Raw genomic sequence first — 23,096 nt, 5'->3', positions numbered from 1 at the left:
GCGTGCACACACTTACACACACACACACACACTCACACACACACACTCACACACACACACTCACTCACTCACTTACTCACTCACTCACTCACTCACTCACACACATCCACACCACACATCACCACACACACACACATCACCCCACACATACACACACACACACACACACACACACACACACACACACACACACACACACACAAACGTGTGTACGCTCTCACATGGAAAATTGTGCATGCAGGCAGCCACTTCTCTCAGAGCAAGGGGAAAACAGGATGTACAGTTCAGTTTCTCATCGCAAACTGCTAGCTATGGTGTCTCCTTGTGCTGAGCAAACCTTGAAAATGCATTGACTTAATTTAACTCACATTCTGTCTCCTTATTTGCTGCGAATTCCTTGCAGACAAAACATGACCTATATTGACAAGTCGTTCACAAATTCCTTGCAAGGGAAACAACACCTGTATTAACACATCATTCACAATTTCCTTCCAGACCAAAGCAGCGTACGTGTTGGTGTACAAGCGGCGAGGAGCAGACGCCACCCCTCAGGCCGTCCCCAACAAGTCGCGACAAGCAGCACCGGCGGCAGAAACCAGCACTGGTTCCAGCAACGGAGAAGGAAGCAACACCAACGGATTCAGTCACAGCGACGATGACATGGACACCAACTGATGACGGACGGACACCACGTGTGTGCGTGTGTGCAAATCTGCTCGTTGTGACTTTTCTACAAAAGGGGAAGGAAGCAACACCAATGAATTCAGTCACAGCGACGATGAAATGGACAACAACTGATGACAAAAAGAGGAAGGATGGTATACACGGTGTCTTGCTTCACATATGTGTATGCCAGGAATGACTTGGACATAGTATGTGCATACTTCACATGTGCGTATATCCTTCACATGACTTTCCCTGTGAAATGGAGACTCATGTACACTTTGCATACCCTGCTGTGGGTATGCTTGCTGTGACTTTCCTACAATGTGAAATAGAGGATCTTGAACCACGTTTGAGGAGAACAGTTTCCATCTGTTTTTCAGTCATGCTGCTGGGATACTTGTTGACAATTGCTGCGGTTTGGGAGTGTGTGTACAAAGAGAAAAAGAATATATTCTCTCTTCCTTTCCTACTCGCTTGTTATGTGATAGACGAGCTTCACAATGAAGTATGATTTACTGTTGTAGCGTCTCTTGAGTTTCTTTCCCCTGTCTTTCTGTACTTCAGTTGTTTAGTTGTTTGTTGTGTGCATTTTTCTGACCGAAAATCTGTGAAGACTTTCAGTGAAAGGTGTTTTGAGTAGATGGTGTGAAGATTACGTTGGAAATGTGCTGTTAGTGTTATTTCATTTGTCATGGCTGATAAATGATTACAATTTTAGCCTCATAGTCATATGTAAAAGAACAGAGCCCATATATTCGATCCCACTCTCAGTACTTTCAGTTAAATAGGCTTAGGAACAACCACAAGGATTTTTCTGATGAAATCGAAATTTGTGCGCAGATTAGCTTATCAATCCGTTTGAAGCATAACCAGATTTTTCCACAGACTAGAAATGCACACAGTGATATCACCTTTCTAGTACTTTGTTCATTGCATCCGTTTAGTCTGTGGTATTTATTTATGCCATAGGTAAACTGCAAGGGATAGGAATAACCTCTTGTTCAACAGGTGTGGTTTTACAGTGTGTGTAGAGAAACTGTTAGGTCGGATTTGATGGTTGGAATACTTTAATTAGCATAATTTATGCATTACAGATCTTGAGTTTAGGCTTGAGTTACATTACTATTACCAAGCACAAAGTTCAACTTTATCAACATAGTAAAGAAGATTTTCAGTCCCTCACAAAGACTTGCCTGAAGTTGTCATTTCTCTAAAGTAGCTTACATTATCCAGGGATCTGTGTATGTGCACGCTTCTGTGTGTGTGTGTGTACGTGCATTGCTGTGTATATGCATGAGTGCGTGCATGTGTGTGTGTATGTTATCTGGTCTTTTATAAAACAAAAATGATTTCTGGCAAAAATGCGTAGCTTGGTTGAAACAATTATGATGGAGTCAACATGCTTTTGACGGGAGTGTACACATGAATTAGTTGTTGTTGCCTGTGCTTGTAACAGGAATGTACAGGTGAGGAATGAAAATGGTTCTTTCCTGTCACGCTTGACTCTCGATGTGATATTACGAATGGTGCATAGGGGTTTGGGGCAGTCTCAGGTGTATTGATATGTAATAAGTTAAGTATACTCAGACCTGGGAACCCATACGATTTCACCTGTATTTTTGATACGATCAATATGGTTGGAGGAATAAATTACGATGAAAAAACTCCCAGACTACTTTTTTTTCACAAACGCATCAGAAATGATACACATAGAATGTCATTTGCCTGAATATTTACTTGAACACTGTTTATTTTAATGATTCTGGAAAACGTTGTAAGTTTTAATCAAGGATTACCTTTTTTTTTTCATTAAATGCCGAAAAAAGCATTATTTAAACAGTGCATCGGACGTGTGCAAAGCATGTTTTAATCATGGATGTTCTAATGCTGTGAGTAGTACACTCATATCTGAAAATACACCAAGTTTGTTTGAGAATACTCCAAGTGCAAAACAAGGGTTTCCAGGTCTGTATAATTATGTGCAGACTTGTAAGCCTCTAAATGGCATTTTATATGTCCTGCCTCCATACCCACCCTCCTCCAAACACCCCACCCCCACCCCTCATTCCTGAGGAATTTTGTTGTTTGTAACTTTGTTTAAGAGCTTCAAGTGTAGCTAGGTTTTGGTACGTAAAAGTCTTAAAGCTATGATAATATAAATAGTTATAAATGTCAGTAATCTCATAACAGTTAACATGTAATGTGATAAATTAAGTGTATACATGAGTCTTTGTTGAGCACATGTGTTAACGTGAGTGCGTGCATGTCTTTGCCTTTGGTGAAAGCATGCGTTAATTTGGTTACCCCCCGGAGGTTAGGGGGAAGAATTTACCCGATGCTCCCCAGCATGTCGTAAGAGGCGACTAACGGATTCTGTTTCTCCTTTTACCCTTGTTAAGTGTTTCTTGTATAGAATATAGTCAATGTTTGTAAAGATTTTAGTCAAGCAGTATGTAAGAAATGTTAAGTCCTTTGTACTGGAAACTTGCATTCTCCCAGTAAGGTCATATATTGTACTACGTTGCAAGCCCCTGGAGCAATTTTTGAGTCACTTGAGAAAATGTGACTATGTAATCGGTCAGTGTTAGTCTGTCCGGCCGGCCGGCCGGCCGGCCGTCCGTAGACACCACCTTAACGTTGGACTTTTCTCGGAAACTATCAAAGCGATCGGGCTCATATTTTGTTTAGTCGTGACCTCCAATGACCTCTACACTTTAACGATGGTTTCGTTGACCTTTGACCTTTTTCAAGGTCACAGGTCAGCGTCAAAGGAAAAATTAGACATTTTATATCTTTGACAAAGTTCATCGGATGTGATTGAAACTTTGTAGGATTATTCTTTACATCAAAGTATTTACATCTGTAGCCTTTTACGAACGTTATCAGAAAAACAAGGGAGATAACTAGCCTTTTCTGTTCGGCAACACACAACTTAACGTTGGGCTTTTCTCGGAAACTATAAAAGTGACCGGGCTCAAATTTTATGTGAATGTGACTCCCAGTGACCTCTACACTTTGACGTCTGCTTTGGTGACCTTTGACCTTTTTCAAGGTCACAGGTATGTCTTGAAGGAAAAAAATTGAAATATCATATCTCTGAAACTATTCATCGGATTTGATTCAAACTTTATAGGATTATTCTTTACATCAAATTATTTACATCTGTATTGTGTTGTGAATAGCAATTTCTTCCTGTCCATCTGATGCCTCATATAATATTCAGAACTGCGAAAGTGACTCGATCAAGCGTTTGCTCTTCTTGTTTTATTAGTGCTTTTGTGAACAAGAAACAATTAACAAGTGGCTCTATCCCACCTCCCCCCCCCCCCCCCCCCCCCCCCCTCCCTTTCCCCATCGTGATATAACCTTCGTGGTTGAAAACGACGTTAAACACCAAATAAAGAAAGTTAATTTGGTTTCAAAAAGTAACATCAAAACCTATCTATGCTAACTTGGTTTTTCTGTCCCCAGAACTAGTGTCTATTTGGGACATGACGTGGTTATATGCTAGGATGAACCTATCTCTTTTGTAGTTTCATTTAATACTAATACCATCAGTACCACTACCAGAGTACAGATTCTGTGTATTATACAAGAATCAACAGATAAGAAAGAAAATAAAGTGTGCAAGTCATTTTGGTCTTTTTAGTTGCATTGTTTGAATGAACATGTTTGTGTTGTGTTTTGAACTTAGTTTGTTTTCCATGAATGTATTCACCTCCTCAGTCGATCATTGTTTTTTTATTCCTTTTTTTACAAATAATTCTCTTTTGGGTACCGTTTCTGTGCGTTTTCGAACACTCTTTAAAACTGAGTCTTTATTTTGTATTTTTAAAGACGATTTTAGATAACCTTTTGTACTATGTACATTTATGAAGAAACGGAGTGGCGTTTGGTCAAATACAGCCTTTGAGAAGATTTTTGTTTTGTGGTTGTTGCAAATCATTTCTGTTACACTTCCAGCGATCGTTTTGCACCTAAACTTACTTTTCTTATCCCCCCCGCGGGTTAGGGGGAAGAATTTACCCGATGCTCCCCAGCATGTCGTAAGAGGCGACTAACGGATTCTGTTTCCCTTTTTACCCTTGTTAAGTGTTTCTTGTATAGAATATAGTCAATTTTTGTAAAGATTTTAGTCAAGCAGTATGTAAGAAATGTTGTCCTTTGTACTGGAAACTTGCATTCTCCCAGTAAGGTAATACATTGTACTACGTTGCAAGCCCCTGGAGCAAATATTTGATTAGTGCTTTTGAAAACAAGAAACAATTGACAAGTGGCTCTATCCCATCTCCCCCCCTTTCCCCGTCGCGATATAACCTTCGTGGTTGAAAACGACGTTAAACACCAAATAAAGAAAGAAAGAATGGCGAACAACGTCTTTTCTCTCCATGAATGGTTTAATTTGGTATGCATTGAATTGCACAGTAACTAGAGTTTTGAGTTTTGATAGAAGCAGTTTTCTCATGGAATGCCCAGCTTGAAGAATTGAGTTGCATTTTTCTTTGCACCAGTTACCAGAGTAGAACAAAAATCACCTGTGCTTTTTTTTAACCTGCAAATTGAGATTAATCAGATTCTTACACAAACGGATGAAAGATTTTGTGTCATGCACAGCAACTTCATTGTCGGAGGTACATGGAATTGGGGTATTTATTTCATTTGTCATTTTGTATGATTTGGTACTGAAGTTAGTATTTTTTTCAGTATGAAGGTTTTAATAGTACAAAAGTGAGGAAATTGCGTGTGGATCTACTTATAGAATGTCACCACTTAGCTGTGTTTTTGTGAGTGTTGTTAAGAATGTTTTGATGTACACATGCTTCTAAATGTAGTGTTAGTTTTGTTGAATGAGTTGTGCATGTAACCCCCCGCGGGTTAGGGGGAAGAATTTACCCGATGCTCCCCAGCATGTTGTAAGAGGCAACTAACGGATTCTGTTTCTCCTTTTACCCTTGTTAAGTGTTTCTTGTATAGAATATAGTCAATGTTTGTAAAGATTTTAGTCAAGCAGTATGTAAGAAATGTTAAGTCCTTTGTACTGGAAACTTGCATTCTCCCAGTAAGGTAATATATTGTACTACTAGAATGAATACCCGCTTCGCCGGAAAGAAGTAGAGCCGAATAATACCTGGCTTTGCCGGGAAGAAGCAGAGCCGAATACCCGGCTTTGCCGGGTACCCGGCGAAGTAGAGGAATAAAAGCGTTGTGGACAGTGACCTTCTAAAAATAGTAACGGGAATATCCGGCTTCGCCGGGATGAAAGCGTTGTGGACAGTGACCTTCTAAAAATAGTAATGGGAATATGGATTGACGCCACACGAAGGAAGGGAGATAAACGCAAAACACTGGAGAAGATGAGGAAGAGTTACTGGGAATGGATCTGGGAAGATGAACAGAAAAACCAAAATCGGTTCAGCGCTGCGCGCTGAGAGCACGTGTTGAAAATTCTCATCGACCAGGTTGTGTCCGGGGTCTACCTGAATATGCCCACCAAATTTGAAGCAGATCCATCGAGAACTTTGGCCGTGCATCGCGAACACACAGACGGACACAAGTCGTATATATATATATATAGATGTTGCAAGCCCCTGGAGCAATTTTTTTATTAGTGCTTTTGTGAACAAGAAACAATTAACAAGTGGCTCTATCCCATCTCCCCCCCTTTCCCCGTCGTGATATAACCTTCGTGGTTGAAAACGACGTTAAACACCAAATAAAGAAAGAAAGATGTGCATGTAAACAATTATTTATACAGCGATTTCCTTCTGTATATAAACGAAATGACACCCCGCGGGTTAGGGGGAAGAATTTACCCGATGCTCCCCAGCATGTCGTAAGAGGCGACTAACGGATTCTGTTTCTCCTTTTACCCTCGTTAAGTGTTTCTCCCAGTAAGGTCATATATTGTACTACGTTGCAAGCCCCTGGAGCAATTTTTTTATTAGTTCTTTTGTGAACAAGAAACAATTAACAAGTGGCTCTATCCCATCTCCCCGCCCCCCCTCCCCCTTTCCCCGTCGCGATATAACCTTCGTGGTTGAAAACGACGTTAAACACCAAATAAAGAAAGATAAACAAAATGTGAATTTCCAGTTTTTGTGAATGCGTGATATTGTAGATATGCTTTTGAGAGAAGCAAGAGAGAGAGAGAGAGGTGTGTGTGTGTGTGTGTGTGTGTGTGTGAACGAGTGGTTTTGTGTCTCTATAGGCCTGTGTATAGGTGCAGGTACTTAGAAGCTAGTTGAAAGATTTTTTTTCAGTTGACGACTGGTCTGTCTTAAGATTAGAAAGCAGAATACGGGCTACACAGCTGGAGGGATACAGGCACATTGCTCTTTACAAGATACTTTGGCATTACTCTTCTGAGACTTGTGTGTGTGTGTGTGCGTTTTTATTAGGTGTGTGGTTCACATCTCTTGTTTCATGCGAATATACTTTTTTTGTTTGCAACAGGAATGTTTATTGTAGTTATTTGTGTGTGTTGTTTTTCATCTGAACTTTTCCATTAGGTTGATATTGGAGGGAAAAAAACCTGTCTGAAGAATTTATACCATGCCAGGCAGAAGTCTGTATGTAAGATGGTGGGTTTTTTTTTTTTGTTTTTGGGTGGGGGGGGGGGGGGGGGGGGGGGGGGGAGAAAGTGAGTGTATAATGCACGAGTGAGAGGAAATAGAGAGAGAAAGAGTGTAAATAAAAAGAAGACACACCAGTAACCAGGTCAGGTATTTTGTTTTGATCAATATTTGTCGGCAGATCAACTGCCTTTGTCAAGATGGTGAGAAAGTGCGGAATAACGGCACGTGATCCACAGTGTAGAGAGAAAGAGTGTGAGAAAAAGAGGAGAGAGGAAGCCTTTATTCAATATTAAAGGGGAGAGGCTGTGTGGATTGCACAGTTGATAGGCAAGACTTGTTTTGGTGCTTTGGGTTTGCTCCGAAGATGTTTCATAGCTGAGTTTAGTCACACATTTTGGCTCATTTTGTGATGTATTATATTCTGTTACGCATGATAGTGTTGTCTATGTCAGGGATTCATAATTATTCCACTTGTCTAGGAAGTAATGTGTGTTGATTTACGAAACACACAGCTCTCATGTGTGTTTTGTAAAAGAAAACACACGTGTGTATCCGCATACACGCACACACACACACACACACGCACACACACACACACACACACACACACACACACACACACACACACACACACATCAGGGCTCCCCAAACTCTACGTCCCTGCATCCTATATGTACTAGAAGCCGAAAAAACATACTAGAAATTCTTAAACAAGACGGGATACACAGCTGGCGAGATACATGCACATAGCTCTTTATAAGATACTTTTGCATTACTCTTCTGAGACTTGTGTGTGTGTGTTTTTATTAGGTGTGTGGTTCAAATCTCTTGTTTCATGCGAATATACTTTTTGTTTGCAACAGGAATGTTTATTGTAGTTAATTGTGGGTATCCACACGCTAAACTTGAAAAGATCAGATCTGGGGACTCACTAATTTTGCGTTATATCATATGTACCGTTGGTCCTGATTTCCAGACTGTAATCGTCTACCAGATTCCGCACAGAACGGACAAGAATGTACCCCTGACTGGAATTCTAAAACGAGAAACATTTCTCCCAGGTCTGTACGCACATTTATGATGTAAAAATAACCAATATCATGACAAATAATCCTTTTGTGAAGGTCTAGCTTGCAACAGTCCAGCTGGTCGTGGGACCCTTTAAAATTCCGTTGGTGGGGGGGGGGGGGGTCCTTGGACCCCATAAAAACTAAAATTGGGGGTCCTAGGACCCTCCATGTAGAGTGTCTGTGGGGAGCCCTGTACACACACAAACACACACACGCACATGCACGCACACGCACACACACACACGCACACACACGCATGCACACACACACACACACGCATACACACACATGCACGCACGCACACACACACACACGCACACACACACACACACGAACATCAAGGCTGATGTGCACTAAAAGTCTTTGTTTTTTTAGATTGCTTTGTGTTGTTTTTCTCTCACCACACCCCCATTTTGTGTGTATGTGCGTTTGTGCATGCATGCATTCATGTGAGAATTTGTGCGTTTGTATGTATGTGTGTGTGTGCATTTGTCTGTGTGTGTGTGATATTATTTCCTTTTTTTTTTAATCATGACAATATGCTAGGTTTATCAATTTTTACATTTATAGTCAAGTTTTTGTTTACTTGCTGAGAGGATAGTGAAAGGACGTTCTCAAAGTGACAGTCACAAAGCTGGGTGATTTATTTTGGTGTCATATATGATTACTATATCATATCGGATGTGTGCACGCTGTGAGGATGTTACCTTGAAATAGTGCACTGTTACTAAATATGTTGTTTTGTATACCAGAGCTAATGTGTTCTGTTTGTAAATAAGCAACTCACTTTATACCGGAGTCTACTATGTGTTTATATCCATACATTTGCTGTATATGTCTATCATGTGTATATTTATAAATACATTTATTGTGTATGTCTGTCCTGTATAAATTTGTTCTTCTCATCATGGTGATCAGTGTCTGGTCTTGCGGCTGAAGTGAAATAAAAAATAAACTTTTTTTTCTAGACTCTGTATGGTTCCGAGATTTATTTTGGATAAAATGATCAATAATTGTGTTTGAAGTCGATCAGTTCAGAGAAGATCTTGACTTCACTGAACTTAATGAAGAAAAAAAAACTTGTCGACTGACAACAAATTTATTTAACCTTCACCGGATCACGCTGTAGACTACACATGCAGTCGGGATGAAGGATTCAACATAAAAAGTATGGGTCATAGTTGACCCACACCATCCGAATAGGAATGAACTCTTTACTGCCTCTTTCCAGAGTACGGATTGTACGTGACCCTGTCACCTATCTGCAGAGGCAGCTCCCCCTTTTCTCTAAATTCAGAATGTCCTTTCATGGGAAGTGTCCTCCCATCAGAGGACTGGGTGGCCGAGTGGTAACGCACTTGCGCTCGGAAGCGAGAGGTTGCGAGTCCGACCCTGGGTCAGGGCGTTAGCAATTTTCTCCCCCCTTTCCTAACCTAGGTGGTGGGTTCAAGTGCTAGTCTTTCGGATGAGACGAAAAACCGAGGTACCTTCGTGTACACTACATTGGGACGTGCACATTAAAGATCCCACGATTGACAAAAGGGTCTTTCCTGGCAAAATTGTATAGGCATAGATAAAAATGTCCACCAAAATGCCCGTGTGACTTGGAATAATAGGCCGTGAAAAGTAGGATATGCGCCGAAATGGCTGCGATCTGCTGGCCGATGTGAATGCGTGATGTATTGTGTAAAAAAATTCCATCTCACACGGCATAAATAAAAATCCCTGCGCCTTGAATATGTGCACGATATAAATTGCATAAAATAAAAATACAAAAATAAATCCCTGCGCTTAGAACTGTACCCACGGATTACGCGCGATATAAGCCTCATATTGATTGATTGATATTGCAGGTACCACTGTATTAATTAGTCTTCTGATTATTGCATGTACAGTAGACTTTCACTATATCGCGGTCTTTGGGGTCCAAAGATTTGAGATCGTGATATATCGAATTCGCGAAACATTGGGTGAATGGGAGGGGTCCGTGGCAAAAAAAGAAAGAAAAGATTTTTTTGTTTTTTTGTTTTAGTGGTTTAAGAAATTGTATTGGTTTTGACATGTGAACACAAATTTGATTTGGATGGATACTGTCAGTCTTTTTTGGTGTTGTACGAGAAAGACAAAACACTACTCTCACCTCTGCTGTTGCAAAAAAATATCATTCTTATGCTCTGCAATTGACAACCCCAGTCCAAAAACAAGGGCAAAATATTGTACAGCATATTTGCCAGTGTAATGTAATGTAAAGGAGGAGGTATTGCCAGTGTAATGTAAAGGAGGAGGGATTGCCAGTGTAATGTAATGTAAAGGAGGAGGGATTGCAAGTAAGAGAGACTGTGGAGCACCTTTCTCTGCAGTCTCACCCACCACCGCTAAGAACACAAAGAACCATAAAAGGGAGGGAGGAAGAAGAGGGGGTTGGGTGGGCACTAGAGTCAGCAGAGATAGTTAACAAGAGAAGGTTACTACACTGTCCACTCTGCAGTCTCTGACACAAGTACTAAATCAGCATGCTTGACTGCACAGCAGACACTGCTGCCAATAAAGGATGGCCACCCACTAACCATGCTGCCTAAGGGGTGTCGTGTGATGTGCAATGGAGTGTAAAGTTCTTCACAAAGCACATTTTTTTTTAATTTAATTTTTTTTCTTTAAGGTTGGTCCTGTTTTTTTCAGGGTCCAAGAGGTCTTCGCGATATAGCCGAATTCGCGATATAGTGGACCGCGATTAGTGGAAGTCCCCTGTATTATTATTGCATGCATTTTTTTCCCAAATAGACTCAGAATAACTAGTCAAATAACACAGATTTGTATAGGGTGGTTTTAAATTCAAGTCGGATTGTCCACATGAACAGAAAACAAAGCAGTACATGTACAAAATTAAAGTTTATTGATACCAAATAGAACAAAGATGATATGTAAATATGCAATTATGCGAGAAAGATATCCTCCAGTGATCCCTCAGAAAATATAAAATTCCCGTAAACAGAGATCTCTTCACACCTCCAATACCACAAATGAGCTACGAAGAGTAAAATAAATGGGTGTACGGTAATACACAATACAATGTGAGACTAAAAAATGTCAACAAAAATGTAAATGTTTGATTGTTTAGATTTTTTATGGGGGCCCGGTAGCTCAGATGGTAGAGCACTGGATTTGTTTGTTTGTTTATTTGTTGCTTAACGTCCAGCCGACTACGCAGAGCCATATCAGGACGAGGAAGGGGGGGATGAAGGGGGCCACTTGTCAAGCGATTCCTGTTTACAAATGCACTAACCCATTACTTGTGTCCCAGCAGGCTTTAGTAAAACTAAATTAATACCTACTGGAAGATTACCAGTTTCCAGTATGTTAAAATAGGCTTAACCTATCTACTGCTGGACTTACATCAGAACACTAACAGATTAAACTATACATGAATCGCGAGACAAGCGGCAAGAGAAGAGATTTTTGGAAAAAATACAGGTGAATGAGCAAGAAGGCAGAAAAAAGAAAAGAATTCATGAAGAAAAAGAGAGCATGACAGGAAAGAGGAACCAAAAATCTACCTAACAGCAAACTAGAAAGCTCCTGCGGTTCCAAAAACAGGAGGGGCTTTTAATTTCATAACCGCAGTGCCCCACTGCGGGAGGTAGAGCACTGGACTTGTGATCGGAAGGTCGCAGGTTCGAATTGGGGCCGGGACGGACACGGGTCAACTTTATGTGCAGACCCAGAGACGGAAGCCATGTCCCACCCCCGTGTCATCACAATGGCACGTAAAAGACCTTGGTCATTCTGCCATAAGTGCAGGTGGCTGAATACACCTAAACACGCAGACACCTGGGTAGCGCGACTCCGTTGCTGCTAGCTTTCCACTGGGAGGAAGCGACCCGAATTTCCCAGCGATGGGACAATAAAGTAATGAAAATGAAAAAAAAAATGAAAAAAAAAGATGCTTAGCTGACATTCCAAAAATATAAGACAAACACATTTTAAAAGTATAAAAGGCATTTCAGATAAGAAATCACAGATAACACTCCCATGGGTGAGACTGAAAAATGTCATGAATCCTGCAGAAGAACCAAAAAAATACAAATAAAAAAGAGGCCTGGATAATCGAATCCAGATTTCCGGCATATATTACTGGGAAAAAACAAACCATGCACTCCTCAAAAGTGTTTTATATTCCAAACAACACATTTTGTGTGTGCAAACATAAATGTACCCTTATTGCAATCTTGTCACTATGATAAAGCACTTTTAGACTGCATTTTACAAAACCATCAAATGATTATGATTTTATAGTTGCATAGAGACACTGACATACAGGATCAACTGTTCAGGAAAAAACCCAGACACTAACTGTCAAGAATGCAATACAATAAAAAAATCCATTCAAATCAAATCAAATTAACTTTATTATCTCAAATGTGAGAAATTACATTGCAATCAATGAGTTAAAATGTTTCCGGTTGAATAAGGATAATTTTAGACTAATTTACTTTGATGTAGAATTAGGGAAGCTGGGGGGGAAAGAATACAAGGAAAGTACCAGACTGTCCAAATACATCATATATTTGTAGTGTTGTTTGTTTCCGACATGAAAGTTCTTGACATGGATGTTGAACACTAGCGGTTTACTATCAAGTTGTGTTTGTAAGTTTGTTTAATTGCTAGTTAATAAGAAAGTGAGTGGGTGTTTAATATGTCAAGATATAATGCTGTTACTAATGAGTGGGTGTTTAATATATCAAGATATAATGCTGTTACATGTACTCATGAGTGGGTGTTCAATATGACAAGTGTTTAACATGTCGAGCTATAATGCTGTAACTACAAAATGTCACGTCACAGATTTTTATTTTCATAATTGATACAGTTGTACAGGTATTTTGAACACTGACCCTTGTATACTAATAGCTATCCTGGTGTCCCTTTTAAGGTTTTGGTGTGAAATCACATCTTCTCAAAATACAAATTAAAATAAATGTGTGATCTTCTGTTTTGTCGTGATATTTGTGACCCTCCACCACGGAATGAGTCGCATGTCACCTTTTCATGATTTTCATATTTTTACATTTTCTTAAAGAGTTTTTTATTCTCTATCCAGTGGTGAAAACCGTTTTAGAAAAGAGTGAACACTTTTCGAGTTATAATTAAGCCTGTGACTATGGTGACCCTCACACTGTTACTAGACACCCCCCGGACTTATATTATGCCTAGCGCAGAACCGCGTGAGGTGACATGCGACTCATTTCGTGGTGGAGGGTCACATTTATGTGATCAACATTATGCAGTCATGGGGAAAAAAAAAAAATCTTTGTTTTTTGGCAAAATAACTTAAAAAATATGGTTTTGGGGACAAAGAAAAAAGAAAAAGAAAAGAAAAAATCCTGACTATTTTGTTTGCCTATGTTACCGTAAACAGACTTTTTTTTTTGTTGGCCTAATTATAAACACCCAAAGAATATTCCAAATACAGCATGGATATATGACCAAAAAAATAACTTTGTGCAAAAAAATAAAGATTCAACTGATTATCTCGAAGGATGATAATAAAACAGCAGATCCGATTACATTCGCAAGTCCAGCAGCACTATCCGGTGCTCGGAATAGGTGCAATTTGAAGAAAATAGATGCAAAAGCAAATGCTTGATAATTAAAAAAAAAACAGAAGATAAGAAAACAGCGGATCTGTTAAACAAAGATCTGAGGATTGAACACAAAAAAAACAGTGAAGGAAATTTTTTTTAAAGAACAAGCACCAAGCACTGTAGTAAGAACATACCGATAAAAAGTGTCATAATGTACCCAGAGCCCACAAAAGGTACTGTACAGCTTGCCTAGATCAGCGATAGTCATGATTATCCAAAATCTGAAGCGATAATAAACAACTCACATTAAAGTGACAGTTAATCTATCACACTCATATTTTTCAACTGTTGAAAAATATTTTAAAAAACACACACACATAACACAAAAAAAACAGTGACGCACCATATCAAATGAATTGTAAAACCACGCACAGTCTTCTTCTTCTCAAATAAGTTTTGTACATTTAACCTTTGATGAACATTATTCAATATTTTACTTACGGCTGAAGAAGCTATTCTATGCCTTTATTTGTCCTACTCTGACTGCTTTTGTTACAACAATTAACAATTTCAAGTTTCAATTCAATTACATTAACTATAAACTGACCAGTACCTAAAATAAAACACACAAATACAAACAAACAATGAAATAAAGAAAATGCGATCCACACCATTTTGCAGTGAAGGAGGTATATAAAGACCTGCTCATCTTGAGAATAGTCAAACTCAGGCACTGATGAAATGAAAAGAGTCTTGCCAGTTTGTAGCAATGAAAGCCTGGTTGTCATGGCAGAGGAGAGGTAGAGCTATGGCCACAGCACACATGGATGTTGCGACAATTTATCGTCTTCCATACAAATTTCAATTTTCCAAAGTTTCAAATATTTCTAGGAAAAGCAGTTATGCTCGTTTGGGGTCTTGAAGGCTTTGTTCGCGATCTTTCTACTGAAGGGTGGCAGAGCCATGGCAAGAACATGGAAAAAAGCAGCTGAAAGTAGATCTATCTGTACACAAAATATGACCTATAAATTATCAAGTCGAGCCTACGCTCATTTTGGAAGAATAACAATCCTTGCTTTATTCCACCAAAAAAAGGTCCTCTAAGTTTAGGGAATTCAAGAAAATTCCATTAAAAAAATTCAGGAAAAACAGTCATGCTAGTTAGGTGTCTTAAAAGCCTCGTTGTCCTGGCCAAAAAAAGGGTCCTCCCAGTTCAGGGAAAACAGTTATGATACTTTGGGGTCTTGAAAGCCTCGTTGTACTGGACCAACTGGTCCTCCCAGTTTAGTAAAAACAGTCATGCTAGTTTGGGGTCTTGAAAGCCTCGTTGTTCTGGCCAAAAAAAGGTCCTCCCAGTTCAGGGAAAACAGTTATGATACTTTGGGGTCTTGAATGCCTCGTTGTACTGGTCCTCCCAGTTCAGGGAAAACAGTTATGATACTTTGGGGTCTTGAATGCCTCGTTGTACTGGTCCTCCCAGTTCAGGGAAAACAATTATGATACTTTGGGGTCTTGAAAGCCTCGTTGTCCTGGCCAAAAAAAAGACCTCCCAGTTCAGGGAAAACAGTCGTGCTAGTAGTTTGGGGTCTTAAAAGCCTCGTTGTCTTGGTCAAAAAAAGGTCCTCCCCGTTCAGTAAAAACAGTCGTGCTAGTAGTTTGGGGTCTTGAAAGCCTCGTAGTCTTGGCCAAAAAAAGGACCTCCCAGTTCAGTAAAAACAGTCGTGCTAATAGTTTGGGGTCTTGAAAGCCTCGTAGTCTTGGCCAAAAAAAGGACCTCCCAGTTCAGTAAAAACAGTCATGCTGGTAGTTTGGGGTTTTAAAAGCCTGGTTGTCCTGGCCAAAAAAAGGTCCTCCCAGTTCAGTAAAAACAGTCATGCTAGTTTGGCGTCTTAAAAGCCTGGTTGTCCTGACCAGTGGCCTGCATGTAGGGAGGAGGGGCCATGGCCGCACCGTAGCCCATGGGGGGAGGAGGAGGTTGCTGGCCCATGGGGTAGGGTGGTGGGGCGTACATTCCTGGCTGGTAGGCCTGGGTGTTGTACGCCATTGGCTGTCCCATTGGCTGTCCCATTGGCTGTCCCATTGAGGTCACTGTCTGGTTGTGTCCACCTGTGAGTATGATTAATTTTAGTGCCATGTTCATTGTGAGCAATGCAGACCTTTTTCAGTTTGTTGAATAAAACTTACATGACAAAATTAACATACTTCTTCTTCTTCTGCGTTCGTGGGCTGAAACTCCCACGTACACTCGTGTTTTTTGCACGAGTGGAATTTTACGTGTATGACCTTTTTTTACCCCACCATTTAGGCAGCCATACGCCGTTTTCGGAGGAAGCATGCTGGGTATTTTCGTGTTTCTATAACCCACCGAACTCTGACATGGATTACAGGATCTTTTTCGTGCGCACTTGGTCTTGTGCTTGCGAGTGTACACACGGGGGTGTTCGGACACCGAGGAGAGTCTGCACACAAAGTTGACTCTGAGAAATAAATCTCTCGCCAAACGTGGGGACGAACTCACGCTGACAGCGGCCAACTGGATACAAATCCAGCGCGCTACCGACTGAGCTACATCCCCGCCCTAAATTAACATACAAATAAGTCTTTAATAAAACAGTGAATGAAACAATTAAAAGGAGCTTCTCATGCCATGTCAGGAAATAAAGGAAAGTTGTGTGAAACGTTGAACTTTAACGCCCATACTGCCGTGAAACTGCTTCTTGGCGGTGAATAGCACTGTATAACATGTTATATCATTTATGTGCCGATGTGAATGCGTGATATATTGTGTAAAAAAATTCCATCTCACACGGCAGAAATTAATATGTAATCAGCGCTTAGAGAACGTCAAGCGCTATATAAATCTTCCATATAAATAAAATAAATGATTTTTTTTATTTTTTATATAATCATCATCATTATCGCAGTCAAACCTGTCTTTAAACGATCACCCAAGGGACTAACCAAAAGTATTTGTTATAAATTAAGGGGGTCACTATGACAAAAATTAACAAACAAACAAAACTAAATTGTTGTGGACCTTTGAGGATCGATGGTCTTTAAAGGGCAGATGGTCATTGTTAAGAGGTACTTGCATAATATTATTATTATTATTATTATTATTATCATCATAATTATCATTGTTATTATTATAATTATTTTTTTAAATTATTATTATTACATATATGTAACTGAGTGCCGAATCACAACAATCACCTTTGGAGGCAAAGCCATTCAAACAGGATTGAGATTTAAAGCTAATGTCTTTGACCTTACAAAACTGTTATGGGTACGCAACAGTTCCCATGAACATACAATGAGACGGCAGCCGCCAGAGCCCGTCGCAAACAGAACTCTAAAATTCACAGGTGTCAGCGACGTTGGAAAAACCTCGAGCTATAAAAAGCTCGCGCTACTCAACGGCCGACAACTCTGCTGAGCCTGCTTTGAAGGTTGACGGTAGTCTCCCTGTCACACATGTATAATAATGATAAGCGTTCAATATACTCACTGGACACCACCACGGCACTGTTGCCTGCAGGGCTGGTGTTGAGAACCTGACCACGGACACCACGCCGCCGCATGAAGCAGCAGACAAAGGCAATGATGGCAGACACCACCAGAATGGCTAGCACCGTCAGGCCCACGATCAGGGCAACGCTGTGCAAGAAACAATACAAAGATTATTGTAACACATCTCTGTAAGTTGTAACACATCACTGTAACACACCACCGTTACACATCTTTGTAACACATAGTACAATACTAATGATGGCAGACACCTCCAGAATGGCTAGCACCGTCAGGGCAACGTTGTGCAAGAAACAATACAAAGATTATTGTAACACATCTCTGTAACACATGTTTGTTTGTTTGTTTTGCTTAACGCCCAGCCGACCACGAAGGGCGCATATCAGGGCGGTGCTGCTTTGACATATAACGTGCGCCACACACAAAACAGAAGTCGCAGCACAGGCTTCATGTCTCACCCAGTCACATTATTCTGACACCGGACCAACCAGTCCTAGCACTAACCCCATAATGCCAGACGCCAGGCGGAGCAGCCACTAGATTTCCAATTTTAAAGTCTTAGGTATGACCCGGCCGGGGTTCGAACCCACCTCCCAATCACGGGGCGGACGCCTTACCACTAGGCCAACCGTGCCGGTCTCTGTAACACATCACTGTTACACATCTTTGTAACACATACAGTAATAATGATGGCAGACACCACCAGAATGGCTAGCACCATCAGGGCAATGCTGTGCAAGAAACAATACAAAGATTATTGTAACACATCTCTGTAACACACCACTGTTACACATCTTTGTAACACATACAGTAATAATGATGGCAGACGTACACCACATCTCTGTAACACATCACTGTAACACACCACTGTTACACATCTTTGTAACACATAGTACAGTACTAATGATGACAGACACCACCAGAATGGCTAGCACCGTCAGGCCTACGATCAGGGCAACGTTGTGCAAGAAACAATACAAAGATTATTGTAACACATCTATGTAACACACCACGGTTACACATCTTTGTAACACATACAGTAATAATGATGGCAGACACCACCAGAATGGCTATAGCACCATCAGGCCCACGATCAGGGAAACGCTGTGCAAGAAACGATACAAAGATTATTGTAACACATCTCTGTAACACATCACTGTAACACACCACTGTTACACATCTTTGTAACACATACAGTAATAATGATGGAATGGAAGACGTACACCACATCTCTGTAACACATCACTGTAACACACCACTGTTACACATCTTTGTAACACATAGTACAGTACTAATGATGGCAGACACCACCAGAATGGCTAGCACCGTCAGGCCTACGATCAGGGCAACGTTGTGCAAGAAACAATACAAAGATTATTGTAACACATCTCTGTAACACACCACTGTTACACATCTTTGTAACACATACAGTAATAATGATGGCAGACACCACCAGAATGGCTAGCATCATCAGGGCAACGCTGTGCAAGAAACAATACAAGATTATTGTAACACATCTCTGTAACACACCACTGTTACAATCTTTGTAACACATACAGTAATAATGATGGAAGACGTACACCACATCTCTGTAACACATCACTGTAACACACCACTGTTACACATCTTTGTAACACATAGTACAGTACTAATGATGGCAGACACCAACAGAATGGCTAGCACCGTCAGGCCTACGATCAGGGCAACGTTGTGCAAGAAACAATACAAAGATTATTGTAACACATCTATGTAACACACCACTGTTATACATCTTTGTAACACATACAGTAATAATGATGGCAGACACCACCAGAATGGCTATAGCACCATCAGGCCCACGATCAGGGCAACGCTGTGCAAGAAACGATACAAAGATTATTGTAACACATCTCTGTAACACATCACTGTAACACACCACTGTTACACATCTTTGTAACACATACAGTAATAATGATGGCAGACGTACACCACATCTCTGTAACACATCACTGTAACACACCACTGTTACACATCTTTGTAACACATAGTACAGTACTAATGATGGCAGACACCACCAGAATGGCTAGCACCGTCAGGCCTACGATCAGGGCAACGTTGTGCAAGAAACAATACAAAGATTATTGTAACACATCTCTGTAACACACCACTGTTACACATCTTACACCCTCCCACCCCCCCCCCCCCCCACACACACACACACACACAATCCACCAACACCCGTCAAACAACATGCTCGCAAAAACTGCAATCCCAAATACTGAAATAGTCATCATTGAGGACTGGGTGGCCGAGTGGTAACGCACTTGCGCTCGGAAGCGAGAGGTTGCGAGTTCGACCCTGGGTCAGGGCGTTAGCAATTTTCTCCCCCCTTTCCTAACCTAGGTGGTGGGTTCAAGTGCTAGTCTTTCGGATGAGACGAAAAACCGAGGTCCCTTCGTGTACACTACATTGGGGTGTGCACGTTAAAGATTGACAAAAGGGTCTTTCCTGGCAAAATTGTATAGGCATAGATAAAAATGTCCACCAAAATGCCCGTGTGACTTGGAATAATAGGCCGTGAAAAGAAGGATATGCGCCGAAATGGCTGCGATCTGCTGGCCGATGTGAATGCGTGATGTATTGTCTAAAAAAAATTCCATCTCACACGGCATAAATAAATCCCTGCGCCTTGAATATGTGCACGATATAAATTGCATAAAATAAAAATAAAAAAATAAATCCTTGCGCTGTACCCACGGAATACGCGCGATATAAGCCTCATATTGATTGATAATGATGGCAGACACCACCAGAATGGCTAGCACCGTCAGGCCCACGATCAGGGCAACGCTGTGCAAGAAACAATACAAAGATTATTGTAACACATCTCTGTAACACATCACTGTAACACACCACTGTTACACATCTTTGTAACACAAAGTCATACAGTAAATGATGGCAGACACCACCAGAATGGCTAGCACCGTCAGGCCTACGATCAGGGCAACGTTGTGCAAGAAACAATACAAAGATTATTGTAACACATCTATGTAACACACCACTGTTACACATCTTTGTAACACATACAGTAATAATGATGGCAGACACCACCAGAATGGCTAGCACCGTCAGGCCCACGATCAGGGCAACGCTGTGCAAGAAACGATACAAAGATTATTGTAACACATCTCTGTAACACACCACTGTAACACACCACTGTTACACATCTTTGTAACACATACAGTAACAATTATGGTAGACACCACCAGAATGGCTAGCACCGTCAGGCCCACGATCAGGGCAACGCTGTGCAATAAACATGAACTGTAACACACTAAGTACATAACGTAGGGACTCCGATCTAAACAAAACTGTTTTCAAACTTTTCCCCATTTAGGACCCTGTTTTCTCAAATTTTTTGTTCATATCCTTTGCAAATTTACCTTAAATTTAAGACTCCGGGCTTCTCTTTTAAGATTTGATTGTGTCAGATTTGTTTATGTCTGAGAGGGAGGGGGAGGAGGGTGACAGTGTGTCATCTTCTTCTTCTTCTTCTGCGTTCGTCTCATGTTTTTTTGCACGAGTGGAATTTTACGTGTATGACCGTTTTTTACCCCGCCATTTAGGCAGCCATACGCCGTTTTCGGAGGAAGCATGCTTGGTATTTTCGTGTTTCTATAACCCACCGAACTCTGACATGGATTACAGGATCTTTTTCGTGCGCACTTGGTCTTGTGCTTGCGAGTGTACACACGGGGGTGTTCGGACACCGAGGAGAGTCTGCACACAAAGTTGACTCTGAGAAATATTAAATCTCTTGCCGAACATGGGGACGAACTCACGCTGACAGCGGCCAACTGGATACAAATCCAGCGCCCTACCGACTGAGCTACATCCCCGCCCTGTCCACTGTGATAAAGTCATAACATTCTAATCTTTCAGACCTTCAAATTCTTCGAATCCCGCATCTGAATGAGGCAGCCAGGGTGTACCAGTCACATCTCTTCTCGTCCAATACAGTGGACCCCCCCCCCCCCCCCCCTTTGAGACCTGTAATAGCCGAAGTCGGCTCCTGTGACAAAATCCCTGTGAACTACACCCAGTGGACATCTAGATCAAGATCCAGAAGACCTCCAAACATATTAGAAAAACAAGTCTGAAAAGGGAGGGAGTCGAGAAATGGAGGTAAATTTACAGATGTTATAAGAGACAATCTGGAAAGCAAGGTCTTGCTTTAGGGGTAAGTCTTTAAATGGGGGGGGGGGGGGGGTGTCTTAAAGGGGGTGTTCCACTACACCCCACATCAAAATTAGCTTTGGAACGGCAAGAAGGGCAGATTAAGCCCTCAAGACTCGCATTTTAAACATAAGCCCCCCCCCCCCCCCCCTAAAAAAAATTGTTGGTTGAGGGTAACCCGACCGACCCTTTTTTTCCCGCCGACCCTAAAACGTTTTGTTTATTTCTAAAGAAAACAAAAAACTTTTGGCACATTTTGCGAACCATACCAAGACTACGGGATGTAACCTCCTTTGAACTCAACTAAATTAAAAATTGTAAAAATGCCTACCTACCGACCCTATTTGTTTGGGTCACGTTACCCTAAACCTTAGACCTAAATATAGGTCCCTGCCTAAACCAACATATATTTTTTTGTTGGCCCAAGCATGGTGTAAGGTTAACAGTCCATTTAGCGAGAAAGAAAACTTTGTCAATATCTATAGGGTTTGACTGCAGAGGGAACCATTGAAACTACCATATGTCTGTCTGCCTGTCCGTCTATCTGTTTGACTGTCTGGCTGTGTAGACATGGGAGACTAACACAGAATGACACCAAATGTGGGACTCTTTTTTCTTTGTGAATGTAGTTGACATTTCCACAGAAAATGTTTTCAAAATAAGATGAATGTTTGACATGAAGAAAACCCATTTTGTATCCTCCCAAGAATACTGCAAAACACTAACAATGAAGGAAGAGACAGAGAGACAAGCAGACACTAATAACTTACTTGGCATCACAGCAGTTTCTGTTCTTATATCCACAACAGCCATAGGAACACCAGCGAAGATCTAAATCCTGATCGAAGCAGAATTCACCTCCATAGACACCTGGAACAGACATAGTAATATCTTGAAAAATACATGAAATTTAAAGAGAATTTAACAGTGAAAAAAAGGGGAGAAAACCAACACAGAAATTGAAAAGCATACAAACACGCACACACACACCGTCCACGCACGCAAACAGACACGAACGCACACATGCACACACACACAAACACACTAACGCATGAACGCACACACAGACACACACACACAACACATACGCACACAAACAAAAATGCACACACACACACACACACGGTACTCATGCACACGCACACAAACAGATGCATCCCCCCAGCCACACACACAGCACTCAACATATCCACACAAACAATACACAAACTGACAATAATCCGCAAACCTGGGTGGTAGGCACTGATTTCATGGCGGTACAAATCATGGCGATTTCCCATCATCCTTTGAAATCTTTCTCTATCGGTTATCAGTCTCAGTGTAGGCTACCGTCTCACTTTATTTTAGCACATTTTTCAGTTTCAGTGTATTTACACTGTCACCGTCGCGTTATTTTTAGAACACCGGTCGGCCCATTAAACCTATAGACCCGTGTGTTCAGTTCCTCAGACCTGTAAGCT

The 23,096-nt window shown here is 41.0% G+C and overlaps 2 protein-coding genes and 1 long non-coding RNA gene across 7 annotated transcripts in view; 2 read left to right on the top strand and 1 right to left on the bottom strand.

Annotated features, from left to right (window-relative positions):
• Positions 1–4,300, top strand: part of LOC138965077 (ubiquitin carboxyl-terminal hydrolase 15-like) — a 41,983-nt gene extending 37,683 nt beyond the window's left edge. For all 4 annotated transcript variants that reach the window (XM_070337200.1, XM_070337198.1, XM_070337199.1 and 1 more), the window contains one exon: positions 496–4,300. In XM_070337200.1, the coding sequence (XP_070193301.1) occupies positions 496–675 (180 nt within the window). In that variant the 3' untranslated portion in view covers positions 676–4,300. The remainder of the gene's footprint in view (positions 1–495) is intronic.
• Positions 1–22,536, bottom strand: part of LOC138965092 (uncharacterized) — a 305,948-nt gene extending 283,412 nt beyond the window's left edge. Inside the window, exons 1-4 of one of the 2 annotated variants that reach the window (XM_070337226.1) lie at positions 22,407–22,536; positions 17,402–17,550; positions 15,352–15,999; positions 15,017–15,145 (exon numbers count right to left, since the gene is read on the bottom strand). In XM_070337226.1, coding sequence (XP_070193327.1) covers positions 15,770–15,999; positions 17,402–17,550; positions 22,407–22,519 — 492 coding nt within the window. In that variant the 5' untranslated portion in view covers positions 22,520–22,536 and the 3' untranslated portion in view covers positions 15,017–15,145; positions 15,352–15,769. Of the gene's footprint in view, positions 1–13,729; positions 16,000–17,401; positions 17,551–22,406 lie in introns of those variants that run through there. The other variant, XM_070337225.1, reaches the window with a different exon arrangement.
• On the top strand, positions 9,472–12,405 carry LOC138965093 (uncharacterized). Its single transcript, XR_011455298.1, has 2 exons — positions 9,472–11,459; positions 11,949–12,405. It is a non-coding gene; the product is annotated as an uncharacterized lncRNA (long non-coding RNA).
• Positions 22,537–23,096: the final 560 nt, after the last annotated feature.

The sequence above is a fragment of the Littorina saxatilis genome, linkage group LG4, assembly GCF_037325665.1.
Source record: "Littorina saxatilis isolate snail1 linkage group LG4, US_GU_Lsax_2.0, whole genome shotgun sequence".
Classification (NCBI taxonomy): domain Eukaryota; kingdom Metazoa; phylum Mollusca; class Gastropoda; order Littorinimorpha; family Littorinidae; genus Littorina; species Littorina saxatilis.
The sequence above is the reverse complement of the archived record's forward strand: the minus strand, read 5'-3'. Positions and strand labels throughout refer to the sequence as shown.